Raw genomic sequence first — 21,610 nt, 5'->3', positions numbered from 1 at the left:
ATTGACACACTTTTTACACAAATTATCTTGCCACAAGTTAAGCATATTTAGCCTGTGTTATGGGTTACAAGACAATGATATATTTAATACAATATACTTAGGTCGTCAGTAGAACTCCCAAACCGTCCGTCAATAAATTCTCTCATAGAAAATATGTTTGATTTCTGAACGACGGGGGACATATAAAAGGTAAAACAAATTTTTATTTAATTCCAAGCAATTTCCTATTTATTCACCTTTTAAACTTTCCACAAATAATTCAAGACCAAAATTAGCCAAATCGGTCCAGTCGTTCTCGAGTTTTAGCGAGACTAACGAACAGCAATTATTTTATATATATATATATAGATTAAGGAAAATAAATTTTAGTTTCATCTTCTTTCTATCCATTGAAAAGGATGATAAAAGTAAAACAAAACACCAACCATAATTGAAAATATATAGTTAAATTGAGTAAAAACTCGCTTTAAAAAGTTTAAAAATATTTATGGAGACTTCTATAGCGATATGAACTCCACTAAGGTTTTTATTTTATTTTAATATAACAGTGGGCTTTGTCACTATATAACGAAATCTCCATATTTTAAAAGTTATTTCTACTTTTCAAAGCGATTTTATTTTACGTCTCAGTCCATTAACATTAACCCATATTTAAGTAGTGCAATTATGAGTAGGTACCGTACTTTAGTCGTTTTTAGTTATATATAGCTGGTCACTTTTAATTCGTTAATATTTTTATGTATATTCTTTTTGTTTCACTCAAAAACTAACAATAATGAATAAATAATGTAAATTGTAAACTAATCTGTGATCACATATTATTACTCTAATGTTTCGAATTCAGATTGACATTTAACAGAGTTGTCAACTTAGAAACTTCAGAAATTGACAACTCAACTTGTTTACTCAGTCTTGGCATTAACTACTATATAATAATTATCTTTAAGGCGACGTCACCAAATGGCCCAACGGAAGACCAGCGCTGGTTTTGAAACCAGCAAATATGCTGAGTTGGGACGAATAGAACTACTTTGTGACGAATAGAAAATAATATTTCTCAATTTTGTTTTATGTTTTATTGTACTATCGTCATGAATAAACTTTTTCTGTTGTTTGATCTATAATTAATATAAATTCAATATTTTATATGATATTGATGAACCTGAATATGATTAAATCAGTGAATATATTCTTTTGTCATCGGTCCTTAATACTGGTTCATATTTTAAAGTTACATACCTGACACATCTTGAATGGGGTTACACGCATCCAGGCGAAGCTGTTACCTCATTAGCCAAATATAAAAATAATAAATACTAACATCTGCTATGCGTGGGGTGCAGCAGTAGATGAAGCAGCGAGCCAGTGGCGGACATCAAATACAGCGGCACGGCGCATCCCTTGCCGCTGGTAGAACTCTGAGCGGGACCGAACCACGCGCGTCCGAGTAGAGGTGCCGCGTTGTTGTCTTCTGATAGCGACGACAGACGCTGACGACCTGCCGTCAATTAACACTATTTTAGGCAATAGTTGTATAAAGAGGGTAAAAAAAACGCGAGTGATGTTCGCCTGCGGATCAAATCGCAATTAAGGCGAAGAGTAAGCAGAAAACATGCAAACATGATGTTTTTAGACAAGTTTAGTGGTGAAAATATAGTATTGCAAGCTATGAACACTACTTAATCCTTTTACACATATCCTTAAGTATTATTTGTAGGTTGCTAATGCTTGCTGTTGGTTATAGTTAACACTGCCGAGCCTTTTTGAACTACCACTTTTCATTGAAGTTAAACAAGTTTTTTGGCAAGGCGTGACGCATTTTTTTGGTACTTCTCTCAGAAAAGCTATTGTTATAGCTTGTACTTTTTGTGTAGGTTTATTTATTCAGATTAGTAGTGAATAACGAGGATTGTAAGCATATAATCTGTTTTCCACGCAAGAATTTTGAAAATATTCCTTTGCACAAGATGCCGTGAAGCAGCAATGTGTCAGCATTATTGTGTTTCAGTCTGAAGGGCGCCGTAGCTAGTGAAATTACTGGGCAAATGAGACTCAACATCTTATGTCTCAGGGTGACGAGCTCAATTGTAGCGCCGCTCAGAACTTCTGGGTTTTTCAAGAGTCGTAAGCGGCATTGCATTGTAATCCTACTCATACAGCAGTGACAGTGACAGTGACAGACGGTACCCGCGCTGGTCCTGGTGATGGTGTGCGTCAGGTTGTGTGACGGGCGCAGCTGCGCCAGCGCGGCACACGTGACGGGCAGCGGGTAGGGCGGCAGCCGCGGGTTGGGGAACCACGCGCCCGGCAGCCAGCCGTCCGCCAGCTGGCGACAGGACACAGTACACCACACGGACGAGTAACAAAACAAGGACTCCGCGCCGTGATGCGATTACAGGGGATATCAGTTACACAATCTTTTCTCCCTTAAATAATCATATTTATCCACAAATACTTTTATGTTATTGTTTTTACCATTTTTCACAACGCACGTTGGCATATTTAAAATATTTTATTTGAGACGGAAACTGATCTGTCACAGACGATGACAATTCTCATAATGACCGCCTATCGGCCTGTAGTAATGTAAGTGTGTGCGTGGGGCTATGTATTTACACGTTAATCGGCTTGTTTTGGTGCTACACTGTTATGTAAGGTAAAACGGAGTCCTTATTTTTTTATTAGTCCGTGATACACATAAATACACACATAATAAAATTTGAAAAACAACATTTTATGAACAATGTGGGACTCGAACCGCCGACCTCTGACGTTCCCTGCCAGTGCTCTAACCAAAGAAGATGATGATTAACCATAACCAATGAAGCCACAACCTGAGAGTTGAACAAAGAATACAAGATTTTACTACTATACGTCACTAGAACGGTTAGCTCAGTTGGGTTAGATCACTGGCACGGAACGCCAGAGGTCGTAGGTTCGAATTCCGCATCATTCATAAAATTTTGTTTTTCTATTCTTTTTTGTGTAATAATCCTAGAAGTAAAGGTTATTACTTTAAAAACATATCAAATTATTTAAAATACAAATACTTTTATTCAAAATAGGATTTCGAACTCAACTTTCGAGTCTCGTGCTAGAATTTGGGGAGTCAAACTCTCCCGAGGACGATGTGTAGAGGCGAAACACGTGTTAAATTGATTGAAGACAAATATTAGCGAAATTTACACTCAAAGTAGCTCAAAAAATTTGGATAATTATGGATTTTCGCAAATTACGCCTTAATCAATAAAAAATTCCAAATCACTTATAATCTTCGACAAAATATATAAAAGTAAACTCCGTGGTAATCCACAACTAATTTAAAAAGTAACAGAATTTTTATATGTTACCTCCATAACAATTTGACTTACAAGTAATGTTTCTATGTTGAATAAAATAACAGCTAAACTAAACTAAACAAAAAAATATCTTTGCGGCATTGTCAGCTTTTCATTTTTCTGAACAAAAATTTACATTAAATGTTAAAATTCATACTCTTCCTTTTATTTTTGATGCTATGTTATATAGCTAAAAATAATCACTATAATTAAGCCTTTCTATAGCTACAATAAAGCTACAGGGTAATTTTTTTTCTCCTGTAGTGGGTTGAATCAGACAATTATTTAAAAATCTATGAACGCAATCTAAATTGTTTTTTATTTAAATTAGAATAAAGTCTTCTATCAGTAAAACGTTACATCAACGATACTTAAGGTACTTGACCTCCATGTTGCATAGCCGTGGGACACCCTGTATACCTACCCTGTTTTTACCAGTGAGAGGCACCTTTGCACAGCATGCCGGCTAGATTACGGGTACCACAACGGCGCCTATTTCTGCCGTGCAGCAGTAATGTATACACATTACTGTTTTTCGGCCTGAAGGGCGCCGTAGCTAGTGAAATTACTGGGCAAATGAGACTTAACATCTTATGTCTCAAGCAGACGAGCGCAGTTGTAGTACCACTTAGCGGCACTGCATTTTACCATCAGCTGAACGTCCTGCTCGTCTCGTCCCATATTTTCATTAAAAAAAAATAATATTATAGTAGCGTCGATATCGCCGGCCGTCCATCTTGAATCGGCCGATATCGTTTTGTCGTGTCGTTATAGTAGTGATTTACTGACCGGCGTGTGCGCAGTGGCGGAGTGTATCGGCAGGCCGGCCGAGCGATGGAAGCGCGACAGACGGTTCACGACACGCGGAAGTGTGTGAGTACGCACGCCGCACGCGCCGCCGTACGGGCTGATGGCGAACACGTGCGTTGTGCCGCGCAGGGTCGATATCGCCGTCCACCGGGAGTCACCAGATATCGCTATGTCCTATTAATAAATATAGTAACATTAAAACCACTAACAACGATCAAACGTCAAAGCGAAATCATTTACCTATATTTTAATACATTATGCCAAAACTTTAGATCCCTTTTTATGCTTCTAGTGCAAAAGATGTGACATCACTTGTTGAAAGTCAAAAACTACCACCCATTCCAAAACGAATGCCTCAGACTTGAGATGAACGGGCGCAAGAAATTCTGCGGGCTTTTTTGTTCATCGAAAGAATTTGTATACAAAGTAATATTGTGCAATTAAACTTATTATTTAATAGCCTGAGGGCGGTCGCTCCATTCCCAATCTGTGGTATCATTAAGAAAGTCATTTGTGTTATTGTAATGTTTACCACACAATCGTTTTTTAATAATTCTTTTGAATAACGTGTACCCACAAAAGATTTACTAACTCTATTTAGCCGAGTAGTAGGCATTATAAGTTCATTAAGCAAACGGAAGAATACAGAAAGTTAGAACGAATAGCATTATGACATGTACTATAAATTAATAAATTAAATTATTCGATGATTGTTTACGTTCCTTTAACAATATCAAACAAAAGTCAGGATATCAGATAAACGGCAGATGTCAAAATTATGTAAACAACGTTTAATTGTTTACAAATATAGTCTATATATATCTCTGCTATGGATGAGTAAAAAATCACTTTGCTTTACGTATACTATTTTAAAATTAATAACCAACGTTACATAATAATATAGGTTTTTAAACTTTGAATTATTAAGGTTGAATCACAACCTCTAATTATTATATAAATCCACAATCATTCATATAGCATGTTATCACCTTGTCAAAAACAATCCAAATAACACAACTTTAGAGAAGTATTTTTTTTTATTTATTTATTTATTATATACAAACACTTTATCACATAATATTACATTATATTTGGTCCCTACACTAGGCGTAGCCTGTCCTGTAGGCAACCAATTTACATCCTAAGGTTAACAAGAACCGAAAGGTCAAAAAGTGCACTCTGTATATGTGTGTGTGTACACGTGTGTGTCTCTGGGTGTGTGTGTATGTGTGTGTGTGTATGTGTGTGTGTGTGTGTGTGTGAGGGTGGGTGTGAGTGAGTGTGAGTATCTGATTAATCATGTTACAAAGTATTAACATTATATGAATGCTAAGCTTTCACTTTAAGAATAGCTTCCATGTCTGCATAAGTGAGTGTGTGTAACCATCTCTGTATTTTAAATTTGACCTGATGGACCGAGCAATTTTTAATAGAACATTTTAAATTTACCTTGTTGTATATATATGTATGTAAGAATGGGCTAAATCTACTTGCAAATGTTGTATTTATTATTGGTGTTGGAATCTTGTACGAACGGCTATCTAGTAGGTTTTTATAATTAGGCAAATTCAAGACCTCCTTATGCATGCTTGTCATAACACGCAAGATAAATATACCTCGGACAGAAAGAAGTTGGGTATCTAATAGGTTTTTTAAAAATCACTTTAAGGACAGCTCTCTGTGCTCTTTCTAAGAGTATCATGTGTGAAGTAGCCGCCCCTCCCCATGCGGTGATACAATAAGATAATACAGATTGACCGATTGCAAAATAAATGGTTTTTAGCAGATTTAAAGATGCCGAATTATAAAATAATATATTATGACACTCAAATATAATTATATAGAATAAATATAATTACCCTTAACTTAATATATTCTTGGTTGAAATATCAGCATAAAGTTGTTAATTTTATGGCATTATTATTAGCATTATTACCTGCACTTTAGCCGTAGTGTCGCCTCTGTGCAAGATGTAGAGATGGTGCACTGAAGCCAGGTTGGGGCCGCAGGGGTGCGGGTTGATGCGGAACACGTGGAAGTCGTGGCCGCGTCTGTCAGCCGTCACCAGCAACATGCCGCTCGGGTCGAACTTCAGGGCGGTCACGGCCTCCGAGTGCGCTATGAAGTGCGCCACAATCGGGTCGCACGGCTCTTCGCAATCTTGGCTGTCTTCATCCTCGTTACTCTACAAGTACAAATGGTTTCTCACAAAATTGAATCTAAATTCCCTACTTTTTCCAACAGGCATCGCCTGTCCCATTGGGGAATTTGTGGATGCAAAGGAAAAATATTTATTGATCTTACTAATACTCGAATGTTGTACTGAAATGCATTTTTTCAAAACGAAACATTGAGAGACTCCGTTATTATTATCGTAAGTGTTACGATCAACAATAATGATTTGAGTATTTTCTTCGATGAACTCAAGTGTTACATATTTAAATAAAACACTTTAAAAGGATTAAATCGCGTGTAATTGTAACAAATTTAAATAACAATTAATGACTTGCTGTTTTTAGAATACCGTCACTTCCAGCTATTTCAAATCTTGGCGCGATTCGTACTGAAACTAGGATCATGTTAGTGTCTCGGCATCTTTTTAGAAAGTTTATAGATGCTAGGAAACGAGATACCTTTGTTTCGTTGTACTCTCAATCTTTTGATTCGGTTAGCATTTTCCTGTTCGTACTGTTGCACATAGTATTTTCTTTGATTAACGAGAGTGTTACACATTTCAAAGTATTTTATTTAAATAATGATTTGAGTAAAACGGTCTGTTTATCTAACGTAGGCGTCGTTATCAAGTTGAAATTAACTGGATTATTTCGTGTTCCAGAAGAGTCGGCAACCCACCTCTATGTCCAGCACGGTGACGACCCCGGGCTGCTGCAGGTCGGAGTGCGGTGGTGACGGAGACTGAGACGAGGTGCGGCCACCGGCCAAGCTATGCGCCACGCTCTCGCCGAGCCCACGCAGACCCTTGCTCAGCGACTTGGCGGCATGCAATACCGTCGCAGTATAGCTGGTAACACCCTCACCTGAAAAGCAGAAAAACATAACCTCATTAGCACACCCATTTGCACCTTTGCACAGGATTTGTCCGAAGTGCGCCGTAGCTAGTGAAATTACTGGGCAAGTGAGACTTGACATCTTATGTCTCAAGGTGACGAGCGCAATCGCGGTGTCGCTCGAAATTTTTGTTTTTCAAGAATCCTGAGGTACTTTTATGTTTATGCGAGAATCATCGAAAAAAACGATTTAAAAAATTGGTTTTGATTTGTTTGTTTGTAAACAGTGCAGACTGTACGTTCCGGCCTGAGTTTGTGAATGTTCCCAGTACTCAATAAATACGACATGGGTTCCTTCAAAAAAGCGCGTAAGTACTCATTCCTTAAAGGCCGGCAACGCTCCTGTTATTATTCTGGTGTTGCAAGAGATTATGGGCGGCGGTGATCACTTAACACCAGGTGACCCGTACGCTCGTTTGTCCTCCTATTCCATAAATAAAATAAAATAAAATACTTAAACTTGATTGGAGGAGCACCATTTATAACGAAATGGGCGGGGGTTATCAATGGAGTATATGTAACGTTCATTCGATTCTTTATGTACTCTTTATGTAACAATAAGCATGAACCGCTGTATACCTAATCACTATATTCTACGACATCCACCTCTTGGACAGTAAGGATCATTTCCGATACCCATGTGGTATTCTCCTGTAATAACACATGTCACATCAATGATATTAAATTACCGTATGTTTTTCACAACCACACACAGCCGAAATTAAGTAATTTAATCGCGCATTACGGTTTATGTCCGACAATTGTGACAAATATTAGTAATTTTTTTCTTTAAGTCCTTACATAATCACGCACAACCAGTGTAACATTCAATCAAGGCGAAGACGAAAATACAAACCAGTTAACTACAAGGGAGACATCGCATCGTTTGTCTGTCTTTTATTTTATCACGGGGAAGTATTCCGAAGAGCTGTTTAACATGATTCCAACGTCGCTAATTCTAACGTAATTCTATTAATTCGTCCGGTATTGTAAGAAAGTATAGACGGCGGTGATCACATACAATAAGGTCATCCGTATTCTCATTTGTTGCCCAATTCCTTAGAAAAGATGTGTGCGTACAAAGTACAAATGTGCATGAACCTCTAAACTGCATATGAAGTCCTGGTACATGTTGCTAGGATGACACATGATTTCAACCGCAATAATAGACATTACTATCACCACTACCATATTTACGTTCTCCTGGTGTCTATGTTGTCATGCGCATGACGTCAGAATATAATATTGAGGTATACTCGCGTCACATATAAGACAATCTCTTCTTCAGCTATGATCGTCTAGTAAAACACTGTATAATGCTTCCTATATCATTTTCTCCCACAGTAAATCTTATGAGTTTATGTGTCTATCTCTTTTTAGTGTCGCTTTTTCGTTTCATTGACTATCAAATCACAACGATACAGAAGTTTCCACTTCAGAAACTACACACTCACTTTCACAACCTCCACTGCTGCGTTTGGATGGATTCAACTTCTTGTCGGCATACGCAAGCCACCTGTCTCCCAGAGCAAGCGGGTTGATGGGTGAAGCTCCGCCCAAGGGACACGGACATGGGTAACATGTCGTAACAGCAAGCCTGTCCTCTAATGTGGCCGCGTCAAACACTGCGAATCGCTCCGAGAACGACACCACCACTGAACGCTTGTTGGCTAGCACATCCAAAATTGGGTTCTTGAATTTTATGCTTTTCACCTGTGAATTACAAAAGATTTTAGGATTTCGCCATAGGATTCAAGAATGTTTTAAATCAATAGTTAGTATTATGATAGTAAGCAATTTTAATATGCAGGCTCTGTCTGTATTTTTAAATTGAATGTCACTCTGAATGTCCTTAAAACTTATGTAACTTAACTTAGGTATCAATGAAAATTTGCACAAATGATAATCTATGCTTATAAAAGTAATTCTTATAGTGTCAATTTGAACCACTACATTTGATCAGACATATTTTTACTGTCAAGCTTATGCTGACCCACAGTTTATAAGGTGTTTTTAATGATTTAAGTGTTAACAATAAATGGACAACCTTCTTTAAAATTTAAGTTATATTTTAATCGACTTAAAAAGAAGGGAATAGAGTCTCAAATCGGCGTTATTTTATAAATATTTTTCAATTACTTGAAGACAACTGAACTGATTTCAAAAATTATTTATATAATACACTTTTTAAAGGATTAAAACGCGTGTTGTAATTGTAACTGTGTTTTTACATTAGATTTTACGTAAAAGTTAATTAACTTTTATATTATTCAACCCGACGTTTCGATACCTTTCCAGATCACGTTTTCAGGGTATGAAATAATAATAAAAATGTACTTTTAAGCGAAATCTAATGTAAAAAGACATTTACAATTACATGCGTTTTAATCCTTTAAAAAGTGTTTTATTTAAATGTGTAACACTCCCGTTCATCAAATCTTGGATTTTTTGAAAAATTATATTTTTTTAAGACTTACTACGTATATGTATGTACGCATTTGGTTTTGGAAAGCATAATTTATTGATGATGAAAACCTTGGATGAATTTTCAAAATTTATAAGCAAATACAAATAGCTATTTCATTCAGAAAACATCATTTGGTGAAGTAGCACATTTGTGCTAAAGGAAAGTGCCAAGGCACTTTTTTATTTTAAAAATTTCACGATGATTGATAAGACAAGACGAATTATAGATAATGAAGCGGACTATAACTAAACAGATTTAAAGGAAATGAAAATAGTACCGTTGAACAGATCTGCTGATAAAGCAAGATGGTCGGCACCTCCCAAATGTCCAAGCCAATTTTGGGTTATTTCTATATATAAATATTCTTTCTATTTATTGTCCCTCGTCACAAATACTACTACTACTAATATCACTACTTGTAATATAATAATATATTTTATGCAAATATTTACGTGTAGACTTGATTTTCTTTCAAATTGCCATATTAGGCAATTAAAAGTATAAAATAAAAAATTACAAAGAAAGAGGTATAAAAACATGCATATTATATTATATAATAGGCAGGTAAGTAAAATGTAAAAAATTAGTCATAATAAACTTCAACATCTTTTTGCAGTTCGCTTAAAGTCATTGTCGTAGTTCATATCTATATTACATATACGAGGGCTGCACTAAAGTATCGGGAATAGAATATTTCCACTGTTCCTGTCATATTAAAATTTTTTTTAAAACTTTTAAATTTTTGAAAACTCCTTGGTTTTAAAAATCGAATACCATTTTTTTATTTAAAAAAAGATTCTCGGTCTTGTCACAAGATCTTTTCAAACTTGTTTAGTCGTTGAGAAAATGGAATTGACTCGAGAAAATTCTAGAGCGATGATTGATTATGACTTTCGAAGTGGTTTAACACAAAAACAGTGTGTTGACCGGATTATTTCTGCATTTGGTGATGAAGCCCCATCCAAAACCACAATTTATCGCTGGTTTGCTCTGTGAAGAGCAAAAAGCGGCTCGCGTTACTTGGTGCGTCAGAACTCTCGAAACATTCCACGCAGGATCCTCAAATACTGTATACAATATCGTATCAGGTGACGAATCCTGGATATACGCGTACGAACCCGAAACAAAAAACCAGTCACGAGTTTGGGTGTTCGCAAATGAGTTAAAGCCAACAAAAATTGTTCGTTCACGGAGTGTTGCAAAAAAAATTGTGGCCACGTTTGTCTCCAAAACCGGCCATGTTGCGACTATTCCTCTTGAGGGACAAAGAACGGTTAATGCAGAATGATATGCTATCACTTGTTTGCCACAGGTCGTTTCTGAACTCCGTTAAGAGAACTGCAACCGCCGCAACATCCTCCATCACGACAATGCGAGTTCCCACACCGCGCACAGAACTGAACTGAACAGAAGCTGTGGACCCTTACAAAACGGCCATTTTGGAGACCCCAACTTCGGAATGGAATGGTTGCTTCAATGATTGGATCCATCGTATGGAAAAATGTGTCAAATTTCGCGGAGAATACTTCGAAAAGCAATAAACACATTTTTAAATAGTAATGTTGTGTCACTTCCTTAATTCCCGATACTTTTAGTGCAGCCCTCGTATTATATTTGTATACCTTATGTTATGTCAACACAAAATTATATATTCGTTCCAGATAGTAATAAGTAACTACAGTTATTGTATTTTTTATTTCAGTAGAGAATTTCTGACGACTAAGTATTGGCATATGGATACAGCTCTTTATCTGATTTTGTTGCGCCCGTTCTTCTCAGGTCTGAGACATTCTTTTGGAATGGGTGGTAGTTACTTTAAGTGATTTTATATCATATTTTGAATAAAAATATTTGCATTTGAACTACCCACAAAAAGTCAGAAAATACTAAGTAAGGCCCTCCACAACACTTTCTCATTTCATTGATGAAATAATAATCATATCTGACAAATTTTGCGGTGAGTGGGTGCCTTTGACAATTTGCCATCGGGAGTCCTCCCCGCGCAGGTGCACACGCAAATACTTTTTTATAAAAATAGGGTAACCACTACCTACACTATAATTTTCTCGGGAACATTGATTAATCAGTCTTAGAAACCATAATCATCCAAAGGAGTGTTATTATGAAAACGGATGATATAATGTTGTACTGAATTTCATTACAACACTTGTTTGGATGATGTAATGGTTATTAGGACAATGGGTGTTTTAATGTTGGCAATAAGCTAACTGTTAGTAGAATCTTTTAAAGCAAGGGTGTAGATTAAAAAAAATACCTGTATGTATGTAATGCAGAGAAAAAATTTGGATGGTAATAGTTAAATCATCCTGGATATTTACAACCATAAAACAAAAATCTAATTCCAACATAAATATCGTACCTGTTCTCCTCCCCGTATTGACAGAAAACTAAGTGAACAGAAAGCAGGTCCCGGGCTGGCTGAATCACACAGGGCTATGAGTGGTCTCTTTGAAGCAAAACAGTCATTGTACTGAGGAGTGGGCAGTATTCGCAGCACCCTGACTGTGCCTTGTCGCCATGACAACACCTCCTGAGCCTCACCATGAGGTGGGATAAGCCACACCTGGACTCCAGAACCATAACCCAAAATCAGCAACAGAGGGGGTACGTCATTGTCATCGCCTTCAGGTGTTGGCTCGTTTATGTCAGCTGTTTCAAACCTAGAAATTAAAAAAATGTTTATAATATGGTATATAAAATTCTCGTGTCCCGTTGTTTCTTACCAAACTCCTCGGCGAAACCGATTTGTATGAAATTTTGTGTGCCTTACGGGTAGGTCTGAGAATCGGCCAACATCTATTTTACATACCCCTAAGTGACCCACCCCTAAATATTTTTTTCATCTTTTTGACAAAAAAAAATATTTTTATTTTATTATGATTCAGAATTTTAAAAACTGCATACCTACAACTTCAAATTTTCACCTGTCTACGATAAACATCTATTTTTGTATCGCTATTTTTATATTATTCTGGTCCATCCACAGACCAACAACAGGGTTGCAAGATGGCAAAAGAATACAATAATTGTAGTACGATATATTTAGTAGGTCTGAGAATTGGTTACATCTATTTTTTATACCCCAAAAATTTTCATTATTGATTTTTCTTATTAGTCAATTGGCAATACAACGTTTGCACATACAGAACTCAGGGACAGATATTAATATATTTTATAATTTACATATCGTAATACTATTGTCTGCTACAACACCATTTCTGGTCGTCGGAATTACAATGATCGGAATGTTTATTAACTACTTAGCATTAAATATTTTTCCATTTATATAGCTTTGATTAGTGCTAGTTTAAAAAACATATATTTTAACATAAACGGATTGTAGATTGAACTCTATTTTTTCTTATTTATTCTTCTTACATGGATATCAGGATAAATATACCGTCCATAATTATTAATGTTATAATAACCTTTAACACACAAACGTTTTCTAACAATTCTGAACACATTAGTTTGGCCTGACAATAAACGAGTAGGAAATACCTACCGAGCCCACTGAATCACATCCTTTGGATCGACATTGGATGATGATGACAGGGTAACATCATTGATGAAGCCAGAGACTGCGTCTATGATGCTGCGATCGCTCGGTGGCTGCGCTGGCACGGTGAGTGGCCCGCCAGAACGGAGATGCCGCGGTGACTCCGCTGACATTTTTGGTTTATCTGTAAATTTAAAAATATTTATGTAATATATTAAATGATCCTCAGCGAAGAATCGTGCTGTTTCTTACAAAGATAAAAAGCACCGTTTATTATTTTTCTGTGTGAATCAAGCGTGCATAATGTGATTGTTGTTTTTGATACGGGTTTCGACCTTGAAGTATTTAATTTTTATTACAACAATATAATATGATTATGTACCTACGACTTATCTTAGTTTAATGCATCTGATTAACATTAAAACTCTTTATTTATATACATTCATGTCATACCTATCCACCTACAGGTAATTTGCTCACAAGGAATTTAATTCCACAGTTTGGTTGTATTTAGAAGTCCCTTGACAAGCGCACAATATATCCTATAATTGAGTTTATGGCTTGTGGTGAGATGCTGTAATTCCGTAGCAGCGGTATAATATAAAAATTAGGTAAAAGTGACGTCTAGGTTCTAGACAGTGACAAGAGTAAACAGAACAGAGTGGGAGTCTTGCCATAAATACTGAAACGAAGAAAAAGAAAATTTCTATTGCAAATAACATTTATTACTTTTACAGTGTGTTAGTTTAATACATAAAAAAAAGCTTATTCAAAGTGGTCTTCATTGACAGCAATACAGTCATTTTAACGTTGAGGCCAGTTATCAATAGAAACACGCACTCGTTCCATGGGAAAATTCTTCACTGCCAATCGTATGGATTGTTTTAGGGACTCCAAATTATCGTGGTGTTTAGAAGTACTCTCTCAAACTGACAACAAATCATAAGCCAGCGGATTAAGATCGGAACTAGACGGCAAGTCTTCAGCTCTGACGAAGTTCGAAACGTCCGTTTCTAACACGTTCAACCACTGCGTAGACCGAGCTTTATATCCCGGCACCGAGTCTTGCTGAAAGGACCATTCTTGGTTATTGAACATCCTCCACTCACCCTATTATTTTTAAATTATCAGTTAAGAAAATTAAATACGCGACATGGTCCAAGGTGCTACCTTCATCTCCCGAGATAAAATCTTTTGCTTTCAGACAGGATTTCTTCGAATTCTTTCCCTTACTGCTTTGACCACCTTTTTCGTACAGACAGATGTTTTTCTGTCACAAACAGGTCTCATTGTAATTATTAATACCACGGAACACAAACATTTTACTTATACCAAGTGTATGGAGAGTTTTAAAAATTACATTTGGCTCCATACCTAGCTATGTGTAATGCAATTATATCAATTTGGTTCTCCTTATCACCCCACTTCATTTTAATATCGCAAAATATTGTACACTGTATTGGCGCCAAAATGAGAAAACCCAATGAACTATCATATAAAAATGACAGATTCAAAATTCAAATGTAATAATTTGTTTATTTTTAATTGTAACAGTATATATGGCCAGACTAAGTATATGTCCGGCTATATAGAGTGCTCAGCTCGGTAAGTCTGTTTGATGTATTATATAATTCTATTTAAAGTTGTCTTCCAAATGACCTAAATTCTGTCCATTTCTCGAAATTTCGAGACCCAGAATTTCTAAGCTACACAATCTTCAATGAGGGTTGAAGAGTAGTGATAATAAAGGAATGGTGGTTTGTGGTTGGTTGCACTTAATGAGAAGATTGAATTTAACCCACATTGTGTCTGTTAAGAGGCCTAAATAGAAGATACAAGCAGTTGTTGAAACTTTCGTAGAGAGCCTTGCATGGCTGATGTATAAGGCATTAAGACCTGGATAGAACATACAAGGCTTTTACACCAGTAATTTTAAAATTAGTTTATATCATTCCAACAACAGCACCTAGGTTCAATATGCCAGAAAATCTAACAAAGAGGTCATATGGTTAACCTGAACTTGAGTTACTCTAATTGGGATGAAATTTTAGATGGACTTCAGCACCTGGCTTGTTCTTGGCATATTTTTCTGATATTCAAAAGCATCATCCTGCATCAGATGTAGAAGGAAAACTCATAGCACTGATTTTTGTCTGTGTCCATCCAACAGAAAAATGTTAAATTAAAATGCTTGCAGAGCCTCTGAATATTTCATTGACACAGCTGGCTGCTCCATTGTCTTTATAATCCTTGTCTTAAGATACTGCCTCTTCTCATACATTTTCAATGACTTCAGCAACTATCAGGTTTTCATATACATTGCTCTTCTTCCAAAAGCCACTTACTTTAAATAAGAGTTTGAAATGTTAATGGTTGTAAGGTGATCAATTCTAGGATTACATGTGTAACATAAACACTTTCGTTCTATCTAGCACTGAGGAAAGTATAGCTTTCTTAAAGAATAAACAATGTTTTGCTAGGAAGTCTCAGACCAAGTTTACACCAGCAACAAAATTGTATCTTTTATTGTTAGTCCTTTTGTCACAGATTTTAAAGGTTTGTCAGATGCCACAATACTAGACTAAATGCTTATATAGAAGACTCTTCCAGAAAAGTCCGGATTCATCCAAATTGTAGATGTGGTCTCAGTTTCTTTAATTTTCCTTCTCATGTTGAAAAGTTATTTTAAAATCCTCAAAAACTGATGATATCTACAATAAACATCCTCAATCTCTGGAATATGTTGCCTCTGACTCTACTATTTTGACGACCTGTATAGCCGAGTGGTTAGCGATCCTACCTACAAAGATAGAGGTCCCGGGTTTGAATACCGGTAGGTGCAAGCATTTATATGATGAATATGGATGTTTGTTTCCGAGTCATGGATGTTTAAATGTATTTATGTATGTTTATATGAATTTATGTATGTTTAAGTAAGTATATTGTATTAAATATATCATTGTCTTGTAACCCATAACACAGGCTATATATGCTTAACTTGGGGCAAGATAATATGTGTAAAAGGTGTGTCAATATTATTATAACTAAAAAATTATGGTTTAAGTTTAAGTTTACACACACACACCTCAAAATAATCACCTTTTCACAATCAGAATAACTACCAACTCAAAGTGCACAGGATATCTGGTTGACAATATAACTACAATTTATGGAATGTACAGAAGTTACCAACCACCAACCAAAATATTTAAAAAAATGTGATGGCTCTAGTCTGAGAAAGTTTCAGGAATGTTCTAAACTTCTAGAAGGAACTGGTGTGGTTGGAGTAGCTGCACTCAAAATGACCAACCAATTAAGGGTTCTAAATGCAGGAGCCCCCAGCCCCATATGATACCAAAGGCTTGAAGTCAGGGGTATTTCCACACAAAATAGGAGCACAATAGACATTGAATTGTGGAAAATATACTATATAAACATTTGTATATTATTTTCATCATACATTACTTTCTGCTATTTATTTAATTACTTGAGTAAATTTTAATACTTCAAAATATTTAATTAATATGTTAATAATTATTTCACAACTATTATTTACATCATACATAATCATAAAAAATTTAGGCCTTATGTCAATGAACATAGCGATAAAAATGCACTATTGTTTTTTATAGAGTAAACATAGCTCGTAGTTAATTTACATATTATTATTATAATTTTGACATCTTCCATCTGGTATATCAGCTGATATGATTACATAATAAAGATAAGTTATTTTTATATGATACTTAAAACATATAAAAGGTACGATAAAAAATATATGTAAGTGAGGAAAATAGTAAAGTATAATAAGGGAGCGCTGAATAAAAATCTGTTACTGATTTCGTTGTGCATTATTGGTTGAGCGCAAGGACAAAGAAATCGATTGTACATAGTAAAACTCACTCACACTGCAATATATAACTACAGTCTTACTATCTACTGAAATCATTTCGAAACTACTTTTACTTACCTTTTTAATAACTAATACTTTCATTCTAAATCCATTTTTAAAATAAAAGAACGTAATTGCGTCGTTAGCGATGTCGATAAAATAATGACGTCAGAGCAATACAATAAAAACAAATAAAAACACACACGCACTTATGGTTACACCAATTTAGACATGCCAATAAAAAAATTAAAAAAATTATTATAACAAAAACATTATCACTAATTTGGTGGTATGTTTTGAACGTCTGAATTTAAAAACAATCGATAAACCTATGAGTTTGGAAGTATTACAACATTGATTAGAATTTGGAACTGATTGTCAAAATATGACAATTGTGAACTAAAGCTATAGATGTCAACGTAGACTTGTCATCGTCAGCCGGTCCAGCAATCACGGACAATGGTAGAAAATATTTAAGTCACAAAACTTAGATCATTTAACGTCTAGATAGACTATGACAGGTGTAAATTTCTATGCCTTATTACGAGGTGCATGTGACAATTATTTAGTACTACAATTTTATTTAGTATCTATGTCGCATGTAACGCAATTTAATTAAATAAATAAATAAATAAAAACGTCGAAAAAGATATTTTTTTTTTCTAGGCTATAGAACTAACCATAGACCAAGTATGTTACTATACTTGGTCTTTGGAACTAACCGCTATTTTGAACAATTCACGCACTGAAATTATTAAAACTTTCATGAGACATTATTAGTTATTAATTAATATACTTTACTCACGTTTTATCGGTGTGGATACCAACTGGTTTTGGACCATTCGGAGGTTCCTCATCAGGGTGAGTGTAGTGGGTTCGCGATAACGTCCCATCTCTTCGGACTTGGGCTCGTAGTGCGCGGCTGACGGTGGGGTGCGCCGGTGGTGATGATGACGAGCACGGTATCACTGACACTTTGTCACTATTGGTGTCCACGGGTGTACAAAGTGTACTCACAATGCCCACTACGTGATCATCGGCATTATGGGTCTCATTGCGAGATGCGTTTTCTAACACTGATTTCCAAATAGGAGGCAGAGCCCAACCCTTGTCTCTATTAAAATTAGATCGACGGTCATTTTCTATGGCTTCCAGCAGCTTGCGAGACACAAAGTTTTTATTGCGAGCCAAAACATTCACCCTATTGATCCTAATATAATCTAACCTAACCTAACTAACCTAATAAATACCCGAATCTAGTAGGTATCCACACCGATAAAACGTGAGTAAAGCCGTGTTAATAAACAAGGCAATTCACGCACACTAACACAAAGTGTCATACATATGACATATCGCGGGTGTAAGACGTACCTTTTCACGAACACTAAACTAATATTTGTGGCCTGTTTTTATCGGTTGTCAAACAGCAAGAGCCTCTATCACCACATATTATAAAACAAAGTCCTTTGCCGCGTCTGTTTGTCTGTCGTTTCGCGATAAACTCATAAACTACTTCACTGATTTTCATGCTGATTTCACTACTGGATAGCGCGGGAGGAATGCTTTTATTTATAATTTATACCGTGAGTGGGCGGGGCAAGTAAGTTTTTGTATACATTAACGAAATTTGTTGGAGGTGTTGGAAAAAAATGAGTAGTCTGGGAGCTTAAAGGCATTTTAGTGAGTATTGATATACGTGGATGAACATTATCTTTTGTTATTTGGTAGAGTTCTCGTGACAGGCATCGTCATGCTCGCTTAATGCCACTGCTTGTGGCGGCGACTTGGGGCGGGTCGTACCCTTCCCTAAAATATGGTCGAGAGAGGCGATGGTTGGTTCATGCGTCATGCTCGTAAACAGCAACGTTTTTATTACTATCTACATATGATATAAAAATCTCGCAACAAAACAATTATACTACACACTACACACCATAATAATATTTAATCTAAGGTGTAAACTATAAAGTACATAATTTAGAGACAGTGTACAACATGGAAGCAGTATTATTATACTATCTACTGTTGATTATTAGTGCCAAAAATTCACACAATTAAGTCACAATATATTAAACTATCGCTGCATAAAATAAAGAGTGTTATATCTAGGTCGATATTAGAATGTGCTTTATCACTTATTTTATCATTCACCCAACGTCATTTACGTGATTGGTTCTCGCCATGACTTTGTAGCTGTACCTACAACAAATAACATCAGTTAATATAAATTTCTAATACCTAATCTTTAACGACATACCTTCGTAGAATAATTAGAGATCACAGAAATATAAATCGTGCAAATTAGCCGTAATAGCGTTTGCAGACAGATTCGTTCGAAAAAGAACATATTTTATATCGGCACTTAAATAAATTATTATTTTTATTATTAAATTATTAACAGTTAAATAATGGTGTACATCAAGACAGAATCATGCAGATCACCAGCTGTCATCTCATCGAAGTATAAGCATCGTCACGTTCTCTCGAAGACCGCAGTTATACTCGACGTGACCAGTCGTATGCTCCGCATTACACAAACTCACAGAATGGCTCCGCATACGCTACTAAATTAAAAGAGCGTCTCTTCTATCCCTTCAGCTTTAATGAATGAGGCACGCCATTCTATCACGTCGATGCTCGACATTGGTATAGTAACTAGACTAATTGATAGCTTCCGTCTCACTCACACGAGAAAAAGGAAAACTTATGGGAGTCTTAAGTAAAGAAATGAGATAGAGTGATTAGATTTCTTGTTTCGCCATGCGTGCAGGTTTTTTCAACAACAACAAGCTTGACAGCGCTGCACAGATATTTTGTTAACTTTTATTTGCGTCTATAAAAACATGCTACTATTGTTGTGAAACGTGTGAAATATCCACTATTTATTCAACATCAGAGACAATTTTAAGTAGAATCGAAGGAAATATTGTGCAATGTTGTGTTTTACGATGTAAAAGTGATAGTGAAAGGACACTTGTCTTATAGTATGTGCCAATGTATACTATAGGATATTATATGTCTCATGTTGGCCACGCCAAACCGATGTCCAGTTACTATACTTGGTCTATGATGCTCGATACACGCTGTTATGGAAGTCGGCAGCTGGCCAGCAAGCAAGACATGTTTTACTACGACAGCATTAGACCGATATAGAGCACATTGTATTATCCTTAATCCTAATTAAATTAAACATTTAACTATTGGTCAAAATGTAAGCTTTGTAATTGGTGTGTAACATCTAATTTTGTAAATAATTTTTATAATAACAATTGTAATTGGCTAATTAGCTTTAAGGATTTTGAATAAATAAATCGTGTACCGGAATTTAAATATTATATATTCCTCATATTACTCAAGCAGTTGTTTTATTCTACCTACTAACGCTCAGTCTCTAAAACATGATTACGGTAACCAAAGGTAACAGGCTCGCGCGCTTGACATATTGTCAATGTTGGTCAGGTATGTGGACGATGTATGCGTTATGTATGTATCAGTAAGAAATGGATTTTTGAACTATACATATTAGATAGATTAGTGTATACATTAAAAAAAATGCGTATACTTTTCTAAAAGGCCGGCAACGCTTCTGTGATTCTTCTGGTGCAACAGGAGAATATGGCTGGCACTGGTTTCATTTAATAATTTTTGAGGATTATTTTTTTTATTCTTAAATAATAAATGAATTCACACAAAACTTACAAACAAAATCGATATGGTTTATCGAAATTTAGTTACACTGAATATAATTTAATATTAGAAATGTTTAAATGACGCACTTTATTACAAGCATATTATAATTTAAACTCCGTGAAAAATTGTAAGTAAATTTAGTTTTGGGCGAGATGACTATATCAAGCAGTTACTTCTTGCAATGTAGTACGTGTGGTGTTTTTTTTTTTTGGAATTAAGTATATGTTGAATAAAACCGTATTGCCATCGAGCGAAATAAATACTTCTGATACAAATCGGTACAGCGCTTTTAGAAAGCATCGTGAATTTCTTATTGTATAAATAGAAATCTTCATTTTTAAATTGGAGTGATCACATTTGAGATGTCTAATAGGTGTATCATTAGTAATCATTTCTATGTCTCTAATTGAACAGCTTTTATCCATAATCTTAACGACTCCTATCTTATAGGGATCTAAATTAGAAATAAGACTTAATAAGGCACTTACACATTTTTTAATATAGATAGAGGTAGACAGAGTCGAAAAAAGTGAACATTACTGAAAAACAAAAAAACACGGCGGAATACCATCCTACCAAAAGGCAAAATTAAAACCCAATCTGTTAATAACTAAATATATAATATTTTAGTTCTGTGTCAAAAAATTGTAAAATGCGCTTCTACATACAGTATGCATAACGCCGTCCCTCAAATAAAATACATTTTATGCTATTTTTAAGTAATTGGTCTACTTACACCTGACAAGTGATTCAATTCCCCTTGGGACCACGATCCGTTTAATTTCTGCACAACTTTATAACACATAAATGTATTTTATGTTTTAA

The 21,610-nt window shown here is 35.5% G+C and overlaps 1 protein-coding gene across 2 annotated transcripts in view; it reads right to left on the bottom strand.

Annotated features, from left to right (window-relative positions):
- Positions 1-17,446, bottom strand: part of LOC126976952 (breast carcinoma-amplified sequence 3 homolog) — a 35,614-nt gene extending 18,168 nt beyond the window's left edge. For both annotated transcript variants that reach the window (XM_050825556.1, XM_050825555.1), the window contains exons 1-9: positions 17,174-17,446; positions 13,210-13,387; positions 12,064-12,364; positions 8,671-8,929; positions 7,002-7,186; positions 6,085-6,333; positions 4,128-4,322; positions 2,188-2,326; positions 1,322-1,498 (exon numbers count right to left, since the gene is read on the bottom strand). In XM_050825556.1, coding sequence (XP_050681513.1) covers positions 1,322-1,498; positions 2,188-2,326; positions 4,128-4,322; positions 6,085-6,333; positions 7,002-7,186; positions 8,671-8,929; positions 12,064-12,364; positions 13,210-13,376 — 1,672 coding nt within the window. In that variant the 5' untranslated portion in view covers positions 13,377-13,387; positions 17,174-17,446. The remainder of the gene's footprint in view (positions 1-1,321; positions 1,499-2,187; positions 2,327-4,127; positions 4,323-6,084; positions 6,334-7,001; positions 7,187-8,670; positions 8,930-12,063; positions 12,365-13,209; positions 13,388-17,173) is intronic.
- Positions 17,447-21,610: the final 4,164 nt, after the last annotated feature.

Source organism: Leptidea sinapis, chromosome 43 (genome assembly GCF_905404315.1).
Source record: "Leptidea sinapis chromosome 43, ilLepSina1.1, whole genome shotgun sequence".
In the NCBI taxonomy this organism is placed as follows: domain Eukaryota; kingdom Metazoa; phylum Arthropoda; class Insecta; order Lepidoptera; family Pieridae; genus Leptidea; species Leptidea sinapis.
Note: the sequence above shows the minus strand (reverse complement) of the source record. Positions and strands in the feature narration are given on the sequence as shown.